Consider the following 21,063-nt stretch of genomic DNA (forward strand, 5'->3'; position numbering starts at 1 on the left):
TGAGGGGGGGCTGGGGGTCGGGAGTGAGGGGCACCGGCTGAGCTGGGGGGGGGGGGCGCTGCGGGTCGGGAGTGAGGGGCACCGGCGGGCTGGGGGGGCCCCTTACCCCGAGTCTGTCCCGGCTCCCAGGCGTCTCCGTCCCCGCTCGGCGTCCGGGGGGGGTTGATACCTCGGCCCCCCCCCGCGGTGGGAAGGTCCCAGGACGAAGGGGGCCGATAATCCCCCGGCCAATCCCGGGCCTAGCAGCTGATCCCCCCCCCGTTAACCCCTCCCTGCCCGCCGCCCTCCCCCCACATACCTGGCTGGGGGCGGGACCCGGAACAGCGCCGGGGCTGGGACCTGCCTGGAGGGAAGTGGGGGGGGCGGAGCAGCTGGGGGGGGGGGAGAACAGATCTAGGAGGATTTGGGGAGCCCCCTGGCAGCCAAGCAGGGGTGACCCCCCACCCAGTCTAGGCCAGGGGCATGCTGGGAAGATCTCTGCTGCCCCACAAGCCCTTGCACCCCACGTGTCGTCCCCCCCAGGATTCCCAGGTGCCCCCACCCCGAGACCCAAACAGACCCTGAGACCTCGAGACTCGGCAACTCCCCCACCCTGGCCATGGGGTGTGCGGGGGGCCCAGGACGCCTGGGTTCTCTCCCAGCTGGGGGAAGTGGGGTCTGCTGTGGCCCCTTTGCTCAGACAGCTACGTGGGGAGAAAGGACGTCCCAGGTGGGACGAGGGGCCCATGGCAGGGGGACGGGGGACCCCACGGCGGGCAGGCAGGGGGATGAGGGGACGGGGGGGCCCATGGCAGGTAGGCAGTGGGACGAAGGGCCCCATGGCGGGCAGGGTCCAGGGTCAACAGGCTCCATGGCGGGCAGGCAGGGGGCCGGGGGGACAGAGGACCCCACGGCAGGCAAGGGACAGGAGACCCCACGGTGGGCGGGCAGGGGGACGGGGGGACAGAGGACCCCACGGCGGGCAGGCAGGGGGACCAAGGGCCCCATGGCGGGCAGGGTCCACGGCCGACAGGCTCCATGGCGGGCAGGCAGGGGGACGGGGGGGGACAGAGGACCCCACGGCGGGCAGGCAGGGGGACGAGGGACCTCACGGCGGGCAGGGGACGGGAGACCCCCCGGTGGGCGGGCAGGGGGACGGGGGGGGACAGAGGACCCCACGGCGGGCAGGCAGGGGGACGAGGGACCTCACGGCGGGCAGGGGACGGGAGACCCCCCGGTGGGCGGGCAGGGGGACGGGGGGGGACAGAGGACCCCACGGCGGGCAGGCAGGGGGACGAGGGACCTCACGGCGGGCAGGGGACGGGAGACCCCCCGGTGGGCGGGCAGGGGGACGGGGGGGGACAGAGGACCCCACGGCGGGCAGGCAGGGGGACGAGGGACCTCACGGCGGGCAGGGGACGGGAGACCCCCCGGTGGGCGGGCAGGGGGACGGGGGGGGACAGAGGACCCCACGGCGGGCAGGCAGGGGGACGAGGGACCCCACGGCGGGCAGGGTCCAGGGCCGACAGGCTCCATGGCGGGCAGGCAAGGGGACGGGGGGGACAGAGGACCCCACGGCGGGCAGGGGACGGGAGACCCCCCGGTGGGCAGGCAGGGGGACGGGGGGACAGAGGACCCCAACCCCACGGCAGGCAGGGGGACAGGGAGGCCCACGGCGGGCGGGCAGGGGGCTGCACAGCAGGCAGGCAGGGGGACAGAGGACCCCAACCCCACGGCGGGTGGGCAGGGGACGGGGGGCCCCCACGGCGGGGGGCGGCGCGCCAGGAAGGAGCCGGGCGGGTGAAATCTCTCCGTCTATTAAGTGCTTTGTTTTCGCGGGCTGGGCACAACCCCCGGGCGGGCACTGCCCCCCACATCAGTAGCGTTGCACGGGGCGGCCATGGGGGGCGGCCATGGGGGGCGGCCAGCCCAGCGCCTCCACCCATGGCTACAAGACATCAGAGGGGCCGGCCCCAGGGTGCCCCCCAGCACCCAGCCCGATCGCCGGGGAGAGCACCCCCCACACGGATGGGCAGAGTCGTGCCCAGCCCCAGGGGCTGATGGGATTGCACTGGGGGGTGCAGCAGAGGTGGGGGGGCCCTGAGGCTGGCAGCAGGCCCTGGGGGGCCCCAGGCTGGGGGGGGAGTTAACAGCCGACCCCTGAGCACAGTTAATGGAACAAGACCCTGAGCTGCTCAGTAAAAGGCCACTGGGGGCGCAAGGCCCCACCCCACTACGGGAGGGGGGGGATTACCCACAATGCCCCTCTCCCACGGCCAGGCAGGACCCCACCTGGCCCCTGTGGGGAATTTACCCACAATGCCCCTCTGCCAAAGCCAGGCAGGGCCCCACAGACAGCGGGGGGCGGGGGGTATTGACCCACCCTGCCCCCAGCGCCCTGGGCCGACCCCCAACGCCAGCACGGCCCCACAGACGACTGCCCCCTGGCGACACAGTGGGGAGCGCTGCCCCCCCATGGCCAGGCTGGGAACTGCGGTCGCCCTCAATGACTGAAGGGCTCCGATGAATTGCTCCAAGCCCGGAGCGGGAAGCGACCCCAGGCCGGGGGGCCAGGGGCAAAGCTCAGTCACAGAGTCCAGCCCCAGCAGAAGGCGCCGGGGGGTTGGGGGGGGAGAGCCTGGTCCATCTTCGGGTGCTGGTGGGGCGGGGGGGGGGGCAGGGGATCAACCGTCTTCCTCCGGCTCCGAGCCCCGGCCGGCCACCTCCACCATCAGCTCCTCCACCGTGCTGCCTGGGGGGGGGACAGACATGGGTACGGCTGGTGCCCCCCCAATCCTGACCCACAGCCCCCCCACCCATAGCCTCCCTGCTCCACCAGCCCCCCCCCGAATCCTTCCCCACTCTACCAGCACCCCCAATCCTATGCCAAGCCCCACCCCTGGCCTCGCACTCCACCAGCACCCCCCGAATCCTTCCCCACTCCATCAGCACCCCCCAATCCTGACCCATGCCCCCCCCAACCCACAGCCCCTGCTCACCCAGCCCTGCCCCCTTCATGAAGCCCGCTGCAGAGACAGCCCCCGGTGGGGGGGGGCGTTACCTAGGGACCCCGTTACTCACCTCCCTCGCCATCCTCTTCCTCGTCCATGATTTCCTGCACCTCGTCCTCCTCCCCCTCGTCGTCCACGATCACCACGCAGTCGTCCCCGGGCTCCGTCCCACTGCGGGCACCGCAGGGTCACCCACAACGCTCGGCGCCCCCCCCGCGGGTCACCCACAATGCTCGCCCCCCCCCCCCCGCGGGTCACCCACAGTCACCACGCAGTCGTCCCTGGGCTCCGTCCCACTGCGGGCATCGCAGGGTCACCCACAACGCTCGGCGCCCCCCCCGCGGGTCACCCACAATGCTCGCCCCCCCCCGCGGGTCACCCACAGTCACCACGCAGTCGTCCCTGGGCTCCGTCCCACTGCGGGCATCGCAGGGTTACCCACAACGCTCGGCGCCCCCACCCCCACAACGCTCGGCGCCCCCCCCCTCCGGGTCACCCACAATCACCACGCTGTCGTCCCCGGGCTCCGTCCCACTGCGGGCATCGCAGGGTTACCCACAATGCTCGGCTCCCCCCTGGGGTTACCCACTGTGACGAAGTGGGACAGTTCTTAATGTTTCCTCTGAATAGTGTGGGGGTGCCTCAGTTTCCCCTAGGCAGTTCTTAAGTCTCTAGGGGGTGGGATGGGGGGGTATGGTCATTGCAGAGCCCTAGAGGGCAAGTGTGTGCAGGGGTCTGGACACAGACAGTGGCCAACATCCTGTTTCCTGGCAACTGGTGGCCTGGGCCCTTCCCCCTGCCAGGTGAGAGCTAAAGGGTTGGAGAACAAAGGGATCAGGGACAGGGACAAAGCCCAGGGGAGGGGGGGCTGGAGGGAGTTTCAGTTGGGGGCTGGCTGGGACATGGAGTGAAGGGCAGACGGGGTGTCTGGCTCACTGCCCCCCAGAATGGACCCAGCTGAGGGGTCTCGTTCTCTGCACCTACAAGCTCTGTGTTAGACCCTGTTCCTGTCGTCTAATAAACCTTCTGTTTCCCCGGCTGGCTGAGAGTCCCGTCTGACTGCGGAGTTGGGGGGCAGGACCCTCTGGCCCCCTCAGGACCCCGCCTGGGTGGACTCACTGTGGGAAGCGCACGGAGGGGCAGAGGAGGCTGGAGGCTCCAGGGTCAGACCCAGGAAGGGGGAAGCCGGGTGAGCTTCTTGCCCTGCAGACAGGCTGCTCCCCGAGAGGAGACTCCCCCAGAGTCCTGCCTGGTTTCGTAGGGAGCAGGCCCAGGGCATCGCCCGGGGACCCCGTGGCAGCGGTGGGATGTACTGCACCCGTGGACGGCGCTTCCTGCAGTAAGCGACGGGGGAGCAGTAAAACGAAGGGGGATTGACGGGGACCAGGCGTGCTGAAGGCTCAGAGAGGAGCGGTTTCGGGGGGCGGTTAACCCCTGGGAGTGTGTGACCAGCGAGAAGGACTGTGCAGTAATGGGGTCCCCCTGGGGACTGCGGTGAGCAGTCTCAGGGGCGGAGGAGCCTGCGGCTTGGCCCTGGGAGAGAGAAGGACTTTTGCAGTAATAGGGTCCACTGGGGGATTGCAGCGAGTGGTCCCAGGGCCGGAGGAGTCTGCCGCTCGACCCTGGCAAAGAGGGGGTGACCTCGAGAAGGGCTGGCACACGAGGGGTTCTCCCTGGAAACCGTGGGGAGCTGAGAGCACACAGGCCTGTGAGTCCACAGCAACTTGGGAGGAGCGGAGTGATGGCCTGTCACCGTCTCCTTAAGAAGGACACTGTAACCCGGTGCAGAAAGAGAGGGTTGAGCAGTGGGAAGTTCACCAAAGCACAGTTCATCGTGCAGCTGGAGGAGGATGACCACTCGAAGGAACAGATTCCTGACCCCAAATGGGGCTATGGCAGGATCTGGGAGCAGCTGGAGTGGTGGCCAGGCACCCCCAAGACTCCTGTCCCCGACCAGACGAGGGTCTTCACGATCGGGTTCCCCATCGGGGGATCGGAGACGGACGGGATTGGAGCTGAGTCCGAGAGAGCACGAGGACTGTGAGAGAGAGCGAGAGCCCGAGAAAGAGCTGCAGAAGCTGCAGCAGCATGAACTGGCGGTGGGGGAGCGGAGAGGCCTAGGGGACCTCCCCGGGGTAAGTGGGGATAGATCCCGGGGGGCCAGTTCCACAGGGAACCTCGAGACTAAATTGCTGCCCCTGGTTGGGGGCGGGGGGGGGGGGGGATGTGGATGCCACCTCACTGCCTTTGAGCAGGCTGGCGATTTGAACCAGGGGGACCCTGCGGAAAAGCCCCGGTATCTAGCTCCCTTGCTGGGTCCCAAGGCCATAGACTCCATCAGCCAGATGGGTGGGGAGGTGGACAGGCTCCCACTCCTGACCCCGACCTATATGTCTGTGTGGAGTCTCCTGGGGTCAGGCCCCTCGGACCTCCAGTAGGAGCGGAAGGGGATGGTCAATGGGGAGACATTCCTGGGGTGGCGAGATCCTGGGACAGAGAGAACTGGTGTCAGGCCCTGGGTGGTGCAGCCTCAGAGGCTGAGGGGCTGGGTGAGGGTCCCAGGGACGAAGCCCCTCGCCCTGTCTATGGCCCAGATCCCTGTGCAGACCCAGGAGGGGTGGGGCTGGCTGGTCGTTGGGGTTCTCCAGGACACCAGCTGCCAGACCCTGTTGTGGGGTGACTGTGTCTCTTTGGGACAGGATCCGGGCCCTGCTCCGGAAAGGGCCGAGGGTTTGAATTTGGATCCAGGGAACCAATCGGCAGAGAGGGAAATGGTCAGTGAAAATGCAGATGACCTGGCTGGCAGTGGGGAGGAGCTGCTAGGCCCAGGCTTCCTGCCTGCCTGTGATTAGACCCCTGGGGCTCCCTGCCCCCCCCGTGCACACGGGAGAGGGGGCTCAGGCTGGCTCTGATGCAGTGAGGAAAGCAGGGAGCTCGCTGCCTACCCCCACTGGGACAGCAAGGGCAGCGCTGAGCACAGTGGGAGCTGAGACCCCAGCTGAGTGGGGGGAGACAGAGGCAGGGCAGGGGATCTGTGGGGCGTGGCAAGGTGCTGGGTAAGGAAAGTCTGGATGAGCCTAGGCAGCCTTGTGAGCTGATGGCTGTGTCTAGTCAGCAGTGGGGGAAGGCGAGGAGAGCGGAAGAGAGTGTCCCTGGACCTTACCTGTTAGCTGGGTGGAGAATTGGGACAGTGAAGGAAACGTGCGTGTGTCTGTCAGGGGTATTGACTTGCCTATGGAGGGAGCTACCCTGATCTCCAAGCAGTTGTCTGTGACCAGCCTTGTGTGCTGGGACCAGGGGAATGAGATCCCAAGCTGGGTGTCTGGGAAGGGAGAGGGTGTGTCCAGCTCTTCTTGGTCTGTGGAGCAGACAGAAGGGGCCTTGCAGCCTGTGATGGTTGAGGGTCGTGCAGTTGTCTCAGAGCTGGTTCTGGATCCAGCTAAAGCCCAGGAAGGGAATGGCCCTAAGTTTGTGTCTGCTCGGGAGAATGGCCCTGTAACTAGGTCGCATCCAGTTAGTGTCTATGTAAAATCCCAGAGACCAGACAATTCTGGTGCTTGTATTTTGCCCGTTGCTAGTGTGTTGTTGGGAAACGGTGTCGCAGCTCTGTCTAATCAGGGTGAGATCCTAGCCAGGGCACAAGGAGAGCACGAAGGTGTGTGATTGTGTTACCTACTGAGGGTGTGGAAACCTGTCGCAAGAAGGAAAAGATTCCTGAGCTTGTATGTGGCAAAGGGAAGGAGAAGGCTTCTGAGCTTTTATCTCGGAAGTCTGTCAGTTTGCCTGAAAGGGGATTGTGTAGGAACTGCCGGATGGGCCAGAGGTAATTCTGGATGTAAGGGAGACCCAGAAAGAGTCTGTTGTTGCTCAGGAAAGTGTTCCTCTAGAGCAAGCCCTCGGTGAAGAGGGTAAGAGCAGAATTTCTGGTAGGGGTGAATTGTTGCATAGAAAAGCCCTAGGGAAAGGAATCCTCCTGGAGTCTTTGCAAGCAGTTTACTGCCACTGAAGGGTGTGAAAGTGATTTCATCAAGAAAGTTTCAGTTGCTAAAGGCCAGAAATTTTCTGTTGTGAATGGATCCACTGACTTTCCAGTTGAAAGATCCAGTGTGGAGAGCTTTGAGAAGGTCTCAGATGAAGTGAAAGCTATTAAGAAAGTTAAACAGTCCTATAACCCAGTGGCTGTGTTTGGCCAGCTTGTTGGGGAGAAGACCCAATCCCAGTTTGACCCCCAGGGGTTTTGGGGTGGCAAAAGGCACGGGCCGCATAAACCTTCCCACATGCGGCCTGTGAGTGCTATCAACCACCCCCGACCTAAGGCAGGGCGTGAAACTGGAAGGGCCTGGTGTAACTCCTACCAAGGAATGGGAGAGATGCTGGGGCATCCATGGGAACATTGGTGGCTTCGAACTTCCCCAGGTCACCGGCTAAAGTGACCCCGCTCAGTTCGATCTAGAAGGGGGGAGAGATGTGACGAAGTGGGACAGTTCTTAATGTTTCCTCTGAATAGTGTGGGGGTGCCTCAGTTTCCCCTAGGCAGTTCTTAAGTCTCTAGGGGGTGGGATAAGGGGGTATGATCGTTGCAGAGCCCTAAAGGGCAGGTGTGTACAGGGGTCTGGACACAGAGAATGGCCGACACCCTGTTTCCTGGCAACTGGTGGCCTGGGCCCTTCCCCCTGCCAGGTGAGAGCTAAAGGGTTGGAGAACAAAGAAATCAGGTGACCTCCTGGCTGGGGAAAGGGACAAAGCCCAGAGCAGGGGGGGCTGGAGACTGTTTCAGTTTGGGGCTGGCTGGGACAAGGAGTGAAGGGCAGACGTGGTTGTCTGGCTCACTGCCCCCCAAAATGGACACAGCTGAGGGGTCCTGTTCTCTGCACCTACAAGCTCTGTGTTAGACCCTGTTCCTGTCGTCTAATAAACCTTCTGTTTCCCCGGCTGGCTGAGAGTCCCGTCTGACTGCGGAGTTGGGGGGCAGGACCCTCTGGCCCCCCCCGGACCCCGCCTGGGCAGACTGGCTGGGGGAAGCGCACGGAGGGGCAGAGGAGGCTGGAGGCTCCGGGGTCAGACCCAGGAAGGTGGAGCCGGGGGAGCTGTGTGTCCTGCAGACAGGCTGCTCCCCGAGAGGAGACTCCCCCAGAGTCCTGCCCGGCTTCGTGGGGAGCAGGTCAGAGCATCGCCCGGGGACCCTGTGACACCCACAATCACCACGCAGTCATCCCCGGGCTCCATCCCGCTGCAGGCACCCCGGGTTACCCACAATGCTCGGCGCCCCCACCGCCCGGGTTACCCAGCATGCACTTCTCAGCCACCAAAAAATTAGGCCCAGTCCCTGGCTCCCCAGCCTGCCGGCCCCTTGCCAGCCCCCTCCAGCAGGAGGCGCCGTCTCACCTGTCGTCCCCGGCGCCCCCGTTCTCGCCCATCAGGTAGTAGTGCAGGGGGTTTGGCCAGAGGTCCTCCTTGATGATCTGGGGGGACGGAGCAGGGGGGTGAGATGTGGGGAGGGCAGCCGGGGGGGGGCAGGATCGGGGCTCGGGGGGTCTCACCTCAGCAATCCGGTCACCTGCAGGGAAGCTGTGGTCCCCGAACCAGCTGAAGAAGCTGCGCCCCACCTCGGGGCTCTTGCGGCCGTGGGCCCGGGGGTCCTGGCCCCGCCACCAGCGGATGGGGGTGGAGTGCGACACCAGCCTGCCTGTGGGGGGAGAGGCAGGGGTGAGGGTGCAGGCATGGGGAGCGCCCCCAGGGCCCCCGAACGCAGCCCCGCCCCGTACCAGAGGAGGCCGGCTGGAACTCCTTGACGATCACCTCGTTCTGGAAGTAGGGGTTCCCGCTGAAGTAGAACTTGATCTTGCACCCTGACTTGGCGTGAGTGAAGTCCTCCACCTGCCGGGGGCAGAAAGGACCCAGGAGTCCGGGCCTGAGACTTTCCACAGTGCGCACCCCCACCCCCACCGTCCCCCGGCTCCTCCTAGAGCTGGAGCAGGAACCCAGGAGTCCTGGCTCCCAGCCCCGCCCCCCGCAACCCACTAGACCCCACTCCCCTCCCAGAGCCAGGGAGAGAACCCAGGCGTCCGAGCGCCGAGCCCTCCACTCTCACCTGCAGGTTGGTCATGTAGCTCAGGGTGTCCTCGTCCCGGTCGTTGATCACGGCCGACAACTGGGGGTGATTGAGAAACTGCCGAGCCCGAGTCAAGGAAACACAACCGGAGCCCGGACGCCTGGGTTCTCCGGGCCTCGAGCCTCCCGCTCTCCGCCCCCCGCCCAGCCCCGGCTGCCCTGCGACGCCCCCTGGCGGAGGGATACGGCGGTGACCCAGAACCCGGGGATGTTCTGGATGATGAGGTTGCGGCGCTCGAGGTGGGGCCGGCGCATGTGGCCGAACTTGGCCTTGAGGATGCGGAAGGCGCAGCCGGCCTGCTCGTTCACCGCCTCCAGCTCCAGCTGCACCGCCTCCAGCGCCTCCAGGTACTGCTCCGTGTCCGGGGCCCGCCGGGCCACCCCGGCCCCCGGCTCCTCCTCCTCCTCCTCCTCCCCCACTGAGATGATGGAGCACTCCTCCTCCGCCCGCCTCTTCCTCCGCCCCTCCCGGCCGTCGGCAGTTTCCAGGCCTCCCTTCCCCTCGGCGGCGTCGGTTTCGAGGCTCCCCATCGCGGTGGCGTCGGTTTCCAGCACCCCCTTCCCCTCGGCGGCGTCGGTTTCGAGGCTCCCCATCGCGGTGGCGTCGGTTTCCAGCACCCCCTTCCCCTCGGCGGCGTCGGTTTCGAGGCTCCCCATCGCGGTGGCGTCGGTTTCCAGCACCCCCTTCCCCTCGGCGGCGTCGGCTTCGAGGCTCCCCATCACGGTGGCGTCGGTTTCCAGCACCCCCTTCCCCTCGGCGGCGTCGGCTTCGAGGCTCCCCATCGCGGTGGCGTCGGTTTCCAGCACCCCCTTCCCCTTGGCGGCGGCGGCTTCGAGGCTCCCCATCACGGTGGCGTCGGTTTCCAGCACCCCCTTCCCCTCGGCGGCGGCGTCAAGACTCCCTGGCCCAGCGGCGGTCTCCAGGCTCCTCTCCCCTTGGGCGGCTCCTCGGCTCCCCTTCCCGTTGGCGACAGCCGCGAGGCGCCCCCGCCCGCCCCCGGCGGGGTCTCGGCTGCCCCGCTTGGCGGTTTCCAGGGCCCCCTCCCCAGCAGGGGGCGCCAGCCCCGCGGCAGCAGTTTCCAGGCTCCCCCCGGCCGCGGGCGCCCCCTGCCGCCCGGCGGTTTCCAGGGCCCCCCAGGCCGTCAGCTGGGTCAGCGCCTGGGCGGCCTCCGTCTCCTTCAGCAGCGGGGCCGGGCAGCGGCGCTTGGCGGCCGGGGCGGGGGGTGGGGTCCGCGGGACGCCCCCGCTCCCGCTCATGGTTCGGTCCGCTCAGGCCCGGGGGCGGGGCCGCGCCAGCCCCCCTCCCTCCGGCTCAACCCTCGTTTTCAAACGGAAGAGGCGCGAGGGGAGCAACGGCCGCCGCCAACTGCCAAACTCGAGCGCCTCGCGCGTCTCTCCCCCCTTCCTCTGTTCCTCTCTCCCCTCCCCGCGCTGATTGGCCAGCAGCAGGGCTGCCCCGCCACCGGCGGGAGGGAAAAGCCTTCCGTCCCACGTGGGGGGGCGAACCGGGCGGCGATTGGCCGGCGGCGCCAGCAATCGTCGCGGGTTCCGTCTTCGTCCCGCCCCCCACGTGGGGGACCCGGACCCTGATACGGCGGGCGCCTTCTCAGCGGCGGCCAATAGGCAGGAGGCGGAACCAGGCTCGGTGGATTCGGTCGCGTCCGCCAGAGATGGGGCGGGGAGTGTCTCAAAGGGAGACTGCGCGTGCCGCATGCGCGTTGGCAGGGCCTTCCCCCGGTGCATGCGCAGTAACGCCGAATGCGGCGCTTGCGCGCTGGGCAGCTGGCTGTGGGTAAGCGCGCGCGCGCCAGCCAGGTGGAGCAAATGCCGGTGGCGCGTGATTGCTCGTTGCGCAGGCGTGGCGCGATCCGCGAGCAACGGTGCCTTGCACACGAGCGTGCAGCGCGGGCAATACGGTGCGGTGTGCATTACACACGAGCGTGCAGCGCACACGGCGCCGTGTGTGCAATAGTGCATTGCCCGTTGTAGTGAACTGCAAGCAGTCGAGCCCTGCACGTAACGGTTCCCCTTGAATCCTGGTGCCTTGCACGAGAGGGTGCGCGCGGCCAGCGGTGCAGTGTGTGCAGTTGTGCATTGCACGCGGCGGAGCCCGTGTTGGTCGGACTGCAGACAGCCGGCGGCCTCGTCAGGACCAGCACGGAGGGGGCGAAAGGTCCGGCCCCCGGGCGGGGCAGGAGACTGAAGGGTGGGGCGCTCCCAGCCAGACCCGGTGATCCCCCGGAGGAATTAAGCCGGGGGGGAGGGGGCTGCGGGGTGGGGCTCTGCAAGGGGCGCTCCCCCCCGGTGATCAGCGCGGGCACCAACTCCCCGAGCCTGGCTTTCTGCCCCGTCGAATGGGGGGATCGAACCCCAGGCCGGGGGGCCCATTCCCCCTCTCGAAATGTCGCAGTCAGCAACAGGCTTCGGCTTCCCTTCCTGTCCCAGACTGCGGCCCAGCCGCCCCGCCCCAGAGGTGGCCGCCTCTCCCCATCCCCCTAGGGCGTTATGTGTCCGCCCCTCCCCAGAGGTGGCTGCATCTCCCCATCCCCATAGGGCGTTATGTGTCCGCCCCTCCCCAGAGGTGGCTGCATCTCCCCATCCCCATAGGGCGTTATGTGTCCGCCCCGCCCCGCCCCGCCCCAGAGGTGGCCGCCTCTCCCCATCCCCCTAGGGCGTTATGTGTCCGCCCCGCCCCGCCCCGCCCCAGAGGTGGCCGCCTCTCCCCATCCCCATAGGGCGTTATGTGTCCGCCCCTCCCCAGAGGTGGCTGCATCTCCCCATCCCCATAGGGCGTTATGTGTCCGCCCCGCCCCAGAGGTGGCCGCCTCTCCCCATCCCCATAGGGCGTTATGTGTCCGCCCCGCCCCGCCCCGCCCCAGAGGTGGCCGCCTCTCCCCACCATCCCCCTAGGGCGTTATGTGTCCGCCCCGCCCCGCCCCAGAGGTGGCCGCCTCTCCCCATCCCCATAGGGCGTTATGTGTCCGCCCCGCCCCAGAGGTGGCTGCATCTCCCCACCATCCCCATAGGGCGTTATGTGTCCGCCCCGCCCCAGAGGTGGCCGCCTCTCCCCATCCCCATAGGGCGTTATGTGTCCGCCCCGCCCCAGAGGTGGCCGCCTCTCCCCATCCCCCTAGGGCGTTATGTGTCCGCCCCGCCCCAGAGGTGGCTGCATCTCCCCACCATCCCCATAGGGCGTTATGTGTCCGCCCCGCCCCAGAGGTGGCCGCCTCTCCCCATCCCCATAGGGCGTTATGTGTCCGCCCCGCCCCAGAGGTGGCCGCCTCTCCCCATCCCCATAGGGCGTTATGTGTCCGCCCCGCCCCAGAGGTGGCTGCATCTCCCCATCCCCATAGGGCGTTATGTGTCCGCCCCGCCCCAGAGGTGGCCGCCTCTCCCCACCATCCCCATAGGGCGTTATGTGTCCGCCCCGCCCCAGAGGTGGCCGCCTCTCCCCACCATCCCCATAGGGCGTTATGTGTCCGCCCCGCCCCAGAGGTGGCCGCCTCTCCCCATCCCCATAGGGCGTTATGTGTCCGCCCCGCCCCAGAGGTGGCCGCCTCTCCCCATCCCCATAGGGCGTTATGTGTCCGCCCCGCCCCGCCCCAGAGGTGGCCGCCTCTCCCCATCCCCATAGGGCGTTATGTGTCCGCCCCGCCCCAGAGGTGGCCGCCTCTCCCCATCCCCATAGGGCGTTATGTGTCCGCCCCGCCCCAGAGGCGGCCGCCTCTCCTCCCCATCCCCATAGGGCGTTATGTGTCCGCCCCGCCCCAGAGGTGGCCGCCTCTCCCCACCATCCCCATAGGGCGTTATGTGTCCGCCCCGCCCCAGAGGTGGCTGCATCTCCCCATCCCCATAGGGCGTTATGTGTCCGCCCCGCCCCAGAGGTGGCTGCATCTCCTCCCCATCCCCATAGGGCGTTATGTGTCCGCCCCGCCCCAGAGGTGGCCGCCTCTCCCCATTCCCATAGGGCGTTATGTGTCCGCCCCGCCCCAGAGGTGGCCGCATCTCCCCACCATCCCCATAGGGCGTTATGTGTCCGCCCCGCCCCAGAGGTGGCTGCATCTCCCCATCCCCATAGGGCGTTATGTGTCCGCCCCGCCCCAGAGGTGGCTGCCTCTCCCCACCATCCCCATAGGGCGTTATGTGTCCGCCCCGCCCCAGAGGTGGCCGCCTCTCCCCATCCCCATAGGGCGTTATGTGTCCGCCCCGCCCCAGAGGTGGCCGCCTCTCCCCATCCCCATAGGGCGTTATGTGTCCGCCCCGCCCCAGAGGTGGCTGCATCTCCCCATCCCCATAGGGCGTTATGTGTCCGCCCCGCCCCAGAGGTGGCCGCCTCTCCCCATCCCCATAGGGCATTATGTGTCCGCCCCGCCCCAGAGGTGGCTGCCTCTCCTCCCCATAGGGCGTTATGTGTCCGCCCCGCCCCAGAGGTGGCTGCATCTCCCCATCCCCATAGGGCGTTATGTGTCCGCCCCGCCCCAGAGGTGGCTGCATCTCCCCACCATCCCCATAGGGCGTTATGTGTCCGCCCCGCCCCAGAGGTGGCCGCCTCTCCCCATCCCCATAGGGCGTTATGTGTCCGCCCCGCCCCAGAGGCGGCCGCCTCTCCTCCCCATCCCCATAGGGCGTTATGTGTCCGCCCCGCCCCAGAGGTGGCCGCATCTCCCCACCATCCCCATAGGGCGTTATGTGTCCGCCCCGCCCCAGAGGTGGCTGCATCTCCCCATCCCCATAGGGCGTTATGTGTCCGCCCCGCCCCAGAGGTGGCTGCATCTCCTCCCCATCCCCATAGGGCGTTATGTGTCCGCCCCGCCCCAGAGGTGGCCGCATCTCCCCATCCCCATAGGGCGTTATGTGTCCGCCCCGCCCCAGAGGTGGCCGCCTCTCCCCATCCCCATAGGGCGTTATGTGTCCGCCCCGCCCCAGAGGTGGCCGCATCTCCCCACCATCCCCATAGGGCGTTATGTGTCCGCCCCGCCCCAGAGGTGGCTGCATCTCCCCATCCCCATAGGGCGTTATGTGTCCGCCCCGCCCCAGAGGTGGCTGCCTCTCCCCACCATCCCCATAGGGCGTTATGTGTCCGCCCCGCCCCAGAGGTGGCCGCCTCTCCCCATCCCCATAGGGCGTTATGTGTCCGCCCCGCCCCAGAGGTGGCCGCCTCTCCCCATCCCCATAGGGCGTTATGTGTCCGCCCCGCCCCAGAGGTGGCTGCATCTCCCCATCCCCATAGGGCGTTATGTGTCCGCCCCGCCCCAGAGGTGGCCGCCTCTCCTCCCCATCCCCATAGGGCGTTATGTGTCCGCCCCGCCCCAGAGGTGGCTGCCTCTCCTCCCCATAGGGCGTTATGTGTCCGCCCCGCCCCAGAGGTGGCTGCATCTCCCCATCCCCATAGGGCGTTATGTGTCCGCCCCGCCCCAGAGGTGGCTGCATCTCCCCACCATCCCCATAGGGCGTTATGTGTCCGCCCCGCCCCAGAGGTGGCCGCCTCTCCCCATCCCCATAGGGCGTTATATGTCCGTCCCGCCCCAGAGGTGGCCGCCTCTCCCCATCCCCATAGGGCGTTATGTGTCCGCCCCGCCCCAGAGGTGGCTGCCTCTCCCCATCCCCATAGGGCGTTATGTGTCCGCCCCGCCCCAGAGGTGGCTGCATCTCCCCATCCCCATAGGGCGTTATGTGTCCGCCCCGCCCCAGAGGTGGCCGCCTCTCCCATCCCCATAGGGCGTTATGTGTCCGCCCCGCCCCAGAGTGGCCGCCTCTCCCATCCCCATAGGGCGTTATGTGGTCCGCCCCGCCCCAGAGGTGGCTGCCTCTCCCCATCCCCATAGGGCGTTATGTGTCCGCCCCGCCCCAGAGGTGGCTGCATCTCCCCATCCCCATAGGGCGTTATGTGTCCGCCCCGCCCCAGAGGTGGCCGCCTCTCCCCATCCCCATAGGGCGTTATGTGTCCGCCCCGCCCCAGAGGTGGCCGCCTCTCCCCATCCCATAGGGCGTTATGTGTCCGCCCCGCCCCAGAGGTGGCTGCCTCTCCCCATCCCCATAGGGCGTTATGTGTCCGCCCCTCCCCAGAGGTGGCCGCCTCTCCCCATCCCCATAGGGCGTTATGTGTCCGCCCCTCCCCAGAGGTGGCTGCATCTCCCCATCCCCATAGGGCGTTATGTGTCCGCCCCGCCCCAGAGGTGGCTGCATCTCAGTGCCAGGCGAGGCGCCCCTGTGTGGCTGCGTCTCTCCCCCTCGCCCAGATCTTATCATGCTGGCTGTTTTCGAAGAAAGAGAAATCTGTGACCTTTGAATCGAAATTTCGGGGGCAGGGTCGGCCCCGAAAGCAGGAAACCGAAGCACAGCCGGAGGTTTCGGTTCAGCTGCCGGGGGAGCCAACTGCTTCCTGGCCCGAACGCTGCCCCGGGCGCCCAGCGCCCCCCGGCTGGGGGAGGCCGAGGCTGGAGTCATCGGGGTCTGCATTCATCCTGCGCTCGCCCGACCCAGCTCGCGGGGGGAAGAGGCAAGAAGAGATTTGTTCCACAATGGCCAATAGTGACTGACGGCAAGAACCAGGGATTGAACCCAGGAGTCCTGGCTCCCAGCCCCCCTGCTCTAACCCACCAGAACCCACTCCCCTCCCACAGCCAGGGAAAGAACCCAGGTGTCCGGGCACCCCAGAAGACGGGTCCTGCGTGGCCCTGGCTCGAAGAAAACACCGATTGGTCAGTTTGTTTCATTCCGTTGGTTTTTATATCAAAAAGAAAAGAAACGAGAACGGTCCCTGCCCCCCAGCACCCCGAAAAAGGGGGGGAGGAGCTGGACAAGAACCGAAGATCGAGCGAACCCCCACACTGCCCCCCACCCCCCAATGCTCTCCCTCCCCCGACAGAGCGGTTGCCCCCCTGGGGTCCCTCCAGAAGTGGCTGCTGTCGGGAGTCTCTGTCCAGCCGTCCTGTCACTGTATTGTGCCCTCCCCAGCCCCCCGAGCCTCGAAATTATCGGGGGGGAGGTATTTTTGTACAAAAACATTGATTTTTTTTTTAGTGTCTTTTTCTTAGATTTTTTTTCTGCGAAAAAAATCCCCACCCCCATAAAACCCCAAACCAAAAGAGCAAGAGAAGAGTTCTGAGCCCGGGCAGATCCGTTGCGGGGCCCAGGCCCGGCTGGAAACGGAGAGCGAAGGCCCCCCCCCGCCCTTCACCCACCTATTTCAGGAGTCCTGGCTCCCAGCCCCACTGGATCTAACCCACCAGACCCCACTTCCCATCCAGAGCTGGGGGAGAACCCAGGAGTCCTGGTTCCCAGCCCCCGCCCCGCTCTAACCCATTAGACCCCACTTCCCATCCAGAGCCGGGAATGGAACCCAGGAGTCCTGGCTCCCGGTGCTAGGCCCTCCCTTCCCCAGCCCCAGCGGTCCCAGAGACGGATTCTGATCCCATTTCTGTGGGTATCAATCTGGAGTCACTTCCCTGCTGCCAGCAGGGTGAGTCTGGCCAGGAGCCCGGGGTCAGGGCTCGGCCCCGTAACATCCCACTCCAAATCCCTTTGCCCTCCGGAGTCTGTCCGTGCGGGAATGCAAACAGCTCTGGGGAGCAGCAAAGGGGCTGGGAGGGGGACCTGTTCCTCTCGCATGCAGCTGTGTTCCCGCGGGCACCCGACCATCGCTGCGCAGCCCTCCGCCTGTTCTGCCAGCACCACTGCCTGATAGTGTGCCCCGTACCCGAGCGTCGGTGCAGGGTACTCTAGCATTGTGTGTATTTCTCCACCAGTTCCTCCGCCTGTCGCCCTAACATCGCTGCCTGTTCCTCCGCCTGTCGCCTTAACAATCGCTGCTTGTGACTCCGCCTGTCGCCCTAACATCGCTGCCTGTTCCTCCACCTGTTGCCTTAACAATCGCTGCTTGTGACTCCACCTGTCCCCCTAACAATCGCTGCCTGTGACTCCGCCTGTCCCCTAACAATCGCTGCCTGTGACTCCGCCTGTCACCCTAACATCGCTGCCTGTTCCTCCGCCTGTCGCCTTAACATCGCTGCCTGTTCCTCCGCCTGTCGCCCTAACATCGCTGCCTGTTCCTCCGCCTGTCGCCTTAACAATCGCTGCTTGTGACTCCGCCTGTCCCCCTAACAATCGCTGCCTGTGACTCCGCCTGTCACCCTAACGTCGCCGCCTGTGACTCCGCCTGTCGCCCTAACAATCGCTGCCTGTTCCTCCGCCTGTCCCCCTAACAATCACTGCCTGTTACTGTGCCTGTCCCCCTAACAATCGCTGCCTGTGACTCCGCCTGTCGCCCTAACAATCGTTGCCTGTGACTCCGCCTGTCACCCTAACAATCACTGCTTGTGACTCCGCCTGTCGCCCTAAACATTGCTGCCTGTGACTCCGCCTGTCGCCCTAACATCGCTGCTTGTGACTCCGCCTGTCACCCTAACAATCGCTGCCTGTGACTCCGCCTGTCGCCCTAACATTGCTGCCTGTGACTCCGCCTGTCGCCCTAACAATCGCTGCCTGTTCCTCCGCCTGTCGCCCTAACATCGCTGCCTGTGACTCCGCCTGTCGCCCTAACAATCGCTGCCTGTTCCTCCGCCTGTCGCCCTAACATCGCTGCTTGTGACTCCGCCTGTCCCCCTAACATCCCTGCCTGTTACTGCGCCTGTCGCCCTAACAATCGCTGCCTGTGACTCCGCCTGTCCCCCTAACAATCGCTGCCTGTGACTCCGCCTGTCGCCCTAAACAATCGCTGCCTGTGACTCCGCCTGTCGCCCTGGCACTGCTCCTGTGATCCTGCTGGTCCCTGCAGCCCTTGGCCATCTCTCCAGAACACCTGCCATCACAGCAGCCCCGTTTCCCTCCCCCCGGAGCCCCCAGGGATTCCAGGGCCAGGATGGGTCGTCCCCCCCCCCCCAGCTTCCTGGTTGCATTGTTCCAGGGTGACATGGTCTGTCGGGCTCCCATTGGCTGTTGCCATGGAGACTGCATGGGGGGGCGTGTCCCTGGTTACTGACTGAGAGGTTTGCTAAATCACCGCAGAGGCAGGGGGTGGGCGTGGGCGTTGCTGGGCTGGACCCCCTCCCCCGATCTCCCCACCCCTCCCTTCTCCACGCCCCCTTCCCTGGTTCACCCTCCAGCTCCCTTGCCCCCCAGACCTGCCCCACTCCCACCCCATCTCTTCTCATCTCCACGATGGGGACTAAACTAGACACAGCAAATTCCCCATTTTGGGTACCTGGGTGTGAATCCAGATTAACCCACTGCAGCTGGAGTAAGACCGCCGAAGTCAGGGTGACTCTGGATTGACCCCAGGGGAGCTAAGATCAGAATCCAGCCCTGACCTCACTGCAGTCCAGGGGTGATTTCAGATTGACTCCAGATTCACCGAGATCAGAATCTGGCCTGATCCCATTGCAGTCGGGTTGACTCCGGATTGATTCTGGATTAACAGAGATCTGAATCTGGGGTGATCCCATTGCGGGCAGGGGGTGACTCCGGACTGACTCCAGATGAACGGAGATCTGAATCTGGCCTGATCCCATTGCGGGCAGGGGGTGACTCCGGCTTGCCGCTGGATGTCCAGCCTCCCGCCCTCGGCCCGCCGCAGCCAGCCCCTCCAACCCTCTCCCGCGGCCCTGACCCGTGGGGCGCCCCCCCTCACATGACGCAGTACGGCTCCCGGGGCAGGGGGGGCTCTGTCCTGCGGCAGGGCACGTGGGCCGCCAGCCCCTTCGTGAGCTCCTTGTTGAGCAGGAAGCAGACGATGGGGTTGACGGCGGCCTGGGCGAAGCTCAGCCAGACGGCGGTGGCCAGGTAGCGGTGGGGGATGCTGCAGGCCTTGACGAAGACCCGCCAGTAGCAGGCCACGAGGTAGGGCGACCAGAGGAGCAGGAAGAGGACGGTGATGACGTAGAACATCTTCCCCAGCCGCTTCTTCCGCCTTGAACTCCTCCATGCCCAGCAGGCCGCGGTGGGCGGCGTGGCCGCTCTGCCGGACGCCAGCAGCGTGGGCGGCATGGGGCCCCGGCCGAAGCCGGCCACCCAGTTGGCAGCCGCCTGGCCGGTGGCCCCCGGCCCGTGGAACGTCCAGTTCTGGCTGACGGCCGGCACCATCTGCACCGGCTTCATCCGGCGGTGGCGGTACTGGAAGCAGAGCAGCTTGCCGTAGACGGCCTGGGTGGCCCCACCAGCACGGCCAGCATGAGCATGAAGCCCAGCGTGTCGTTGGCCTTGACGTAGCGGTGCTCGAAGATGCACTGGTCCTCCTCCCGATGAACTTGTAGGTGCCCACGTCGACGACGGGCGGGAAGGCCATGGCCACCGAGAGGGTCCAGACCTGCAGATGACGGCCACGCACGTCCACGGGGTCAGGCGCTTGGCGTAGAAGCGGTGGTGGGCCACGGCCATGTACCGGGTGACGCTGATGCAGAAGAGGAGGAAGGCGGCGTGGAAGCAGAAGAGACGGCCAGGAAGGCCACCACCTTGCAGCTCAGCGGGCTGTGGGTCCAGGCCGAGCCGTGGCGGATGGAGACCAGCACGAAGGGGAAGCAGATGGCCCGCCCGCACGGCGTCCGCCAGGCACAGGTCCAGCAGGAAGTAGTAGGGGGCCCGGTGCAGCCCCCGCTCCTTCAGCACCAGCAGGGCTAGGGCCAGGTTGCCCGCCAGGCTCACGCAGATGATCAGCCCCAGGAGCAGCAGCTTGGCGTAGGTGGAGGCCGCCGGGGGGCCCGGCAGGCCCGGCTCGTCCGCCTCGCTGGCGTTGGCCATCGCCGGCCGGAGGGGCTAGCGGGGGCGGCCCATGGCCCCGGGGCCTCTGCAGGGGGGAGAAGGGATCGTCGGGGCGGGGCCTGGCCCGGCGAGGGGGGGGAGGGACCCCCCGCCCGGCGTGCGGGGACCCAAGCCCAGGCTGCGGGGCAGTGGGGCAGGGCCTGGTGCCCCCAGGCCCGACCCGGTTGGGGGCGGGGCTGCTGAGCGCGGGCCCCCGATCCCATCGCCCGCCTCGTCTGGGGGTCCCGTCTCCCATTCCCCACCCCGAACCAGCCAGCCCCCCAGCCGGCGCCCCCGAGAGAGAAGGGCACCGTCATCCTCCCGGCCCCCCCGACGCTGACACGCTCCCGCACGCTCATCCTCCCGGCCCCCCCGACGCTGACACGCTCCTGCACGCTCATCCTCCCAGCCCCCTGACGCTGACACGCTCCCGCACGCTCGCCCTCTCGGCCCCCCCGACGCTGACACGCTCCCGCACGCTCGTCCTCTCGGCCCCCCGACGCTCACACGCTCCCGCACGCTCGTCCTCCCGGCCCCCCCGACGCTGACACGCTCCCGCACGCTCGTCCTCCCGGCCCCCCGACGCTGACACGCTCCCGCACGCTCGTCCTCCCGGCCCCCCCGACGCTGACACGCTCCCGCACGCTCGTCCTCCCGGCCGCCCCGACGCTGACACGCTCCCGCACGCTCGTCCTCCCGGCCCCCTGACGCTGACACGCTCCCGCACGCTCGTCCTCCCGGCCCCCTGACGCTGACACGCTCCCGCACGCTCGTCCTCCCAGCCCCCCCGACGCTGAAACGCTCCCGCACGCTCATCCTCCCGGCCCCTGACGCTGACACGCTCCCGCACGCTCGCCCTCCCGGCCCCCCCGACGCTGACACGCTCCAGCACGCTCGCCCTCTCGGCCCCCCCCGACGCTGACACGCTCCAGCACGCTCGCCCTCCCGGCCCCCCCGACGCTGACACGCTCCCGCACGCTCGTCCTCTCGGCCCCCCCGACGCTGACTACGCTCCCGCACGCTCGCCCTCCCGCCCCCCCCGACGCTGACACGCTCCCGCACGCTCGTCCTCCCGGCCCCCCCGACGCTGACACGCTCCCGCACGCTCATCCTCCCGGCCCCCTGACGCTGACTACGCTCCCGCACGATCGTCCTCCCGGCCCCCCCGACGCTGACACGCTCCCGCACGCTCGTCCTCCCGGCCCCCCGACGCTGACACGCTCCCGCA

At 67.2% G+C, this 21,063-nt stretch overlaps 1 protein-coding gene and 1 pseudogene across 1 annotated transcript; both read right to left on the reverse strand.

Moving 5' to 3' along the window:
• Positions 1-1,780: 1,780 nt before the first annotated feature.
• On the reverse strand, positions 1,781-10,580 carry LOC144279131 (uncharacterized). Its single transcript, XM_077840587.1, has 7 exons — positions 9,288-10,580; positions 9,082-9,159; positions 8,756-8,867; positions 8,531-8,676; positions 8,376-8,452; positions 3,061-3,161; positions 1,781-2,731 (listed from the first exon to the last, which is right to left on the reverse strand). Exons 1-7 carry the CDS (start codon positions 10,356-10,358, stop codon positions 2,664-2,666), a joined length of 1,653 nt encoding a protein of 550 aa, XP_077696713.1. The 5' UTR covers positions 10,359-10,580; the 3' UTR covers positions 1,781-2,663.
• An 8,145-nt stretch (positions 10,581-18,725) lies between these two features.
• LOC144279226 (putative G-protein coupled receptor 173) lies at positions 18,726-19,835 on the reverse strand (annotated as a pseudogene).
• Between the last annotated feature and the right edge of the window lie 1,228 nt (positions 19,836-21,063).

The sequence above is a fragment of the Eretmochelys imbricata genome, chromosome 23 (genome assembly GCF_965152235.1).
Source record: "Eretmochelys imbricata isolate rEreImb1 chromosome 23, rEreImb1.hap1, whole genome shotgun sequence".
Taxonomy (NCBI): domain Eukaryota; kingdom Metazoa; phylum Chordata; order Testudines; family Cheloniidae; genus Eretmochelys; species Eretmochelys imbricata.

What these genes read in the sequence shown, in the direction of transcription:
- LOC144279131 (XM_077840587.1), bottom strand. Translation starts at nt 10,358, where the DNA reads ATGAGCGGGAGCGGGGGCGTCCCGCGGACCCCACCCCCCGCCCCGGCC. An exon ending in CCGGGTTCTGGGTCACCGCC is followed by an intron (nt 9,160 to 9,287) that starts GTATCCCTCCGC and finishes CGGGCTCGGCAG; the next exon opens with TTTCTCAATCACCCCCAGTT. An exon ending in GCTACATGACCAACCTGCAG is followed by an intron (nt 8,868 to 9,081) that starts GTGAGAGTGGAG and finishes TGCCCCCGGCAG; the next exon opens with GTGGAGGACTTCACTCACGC.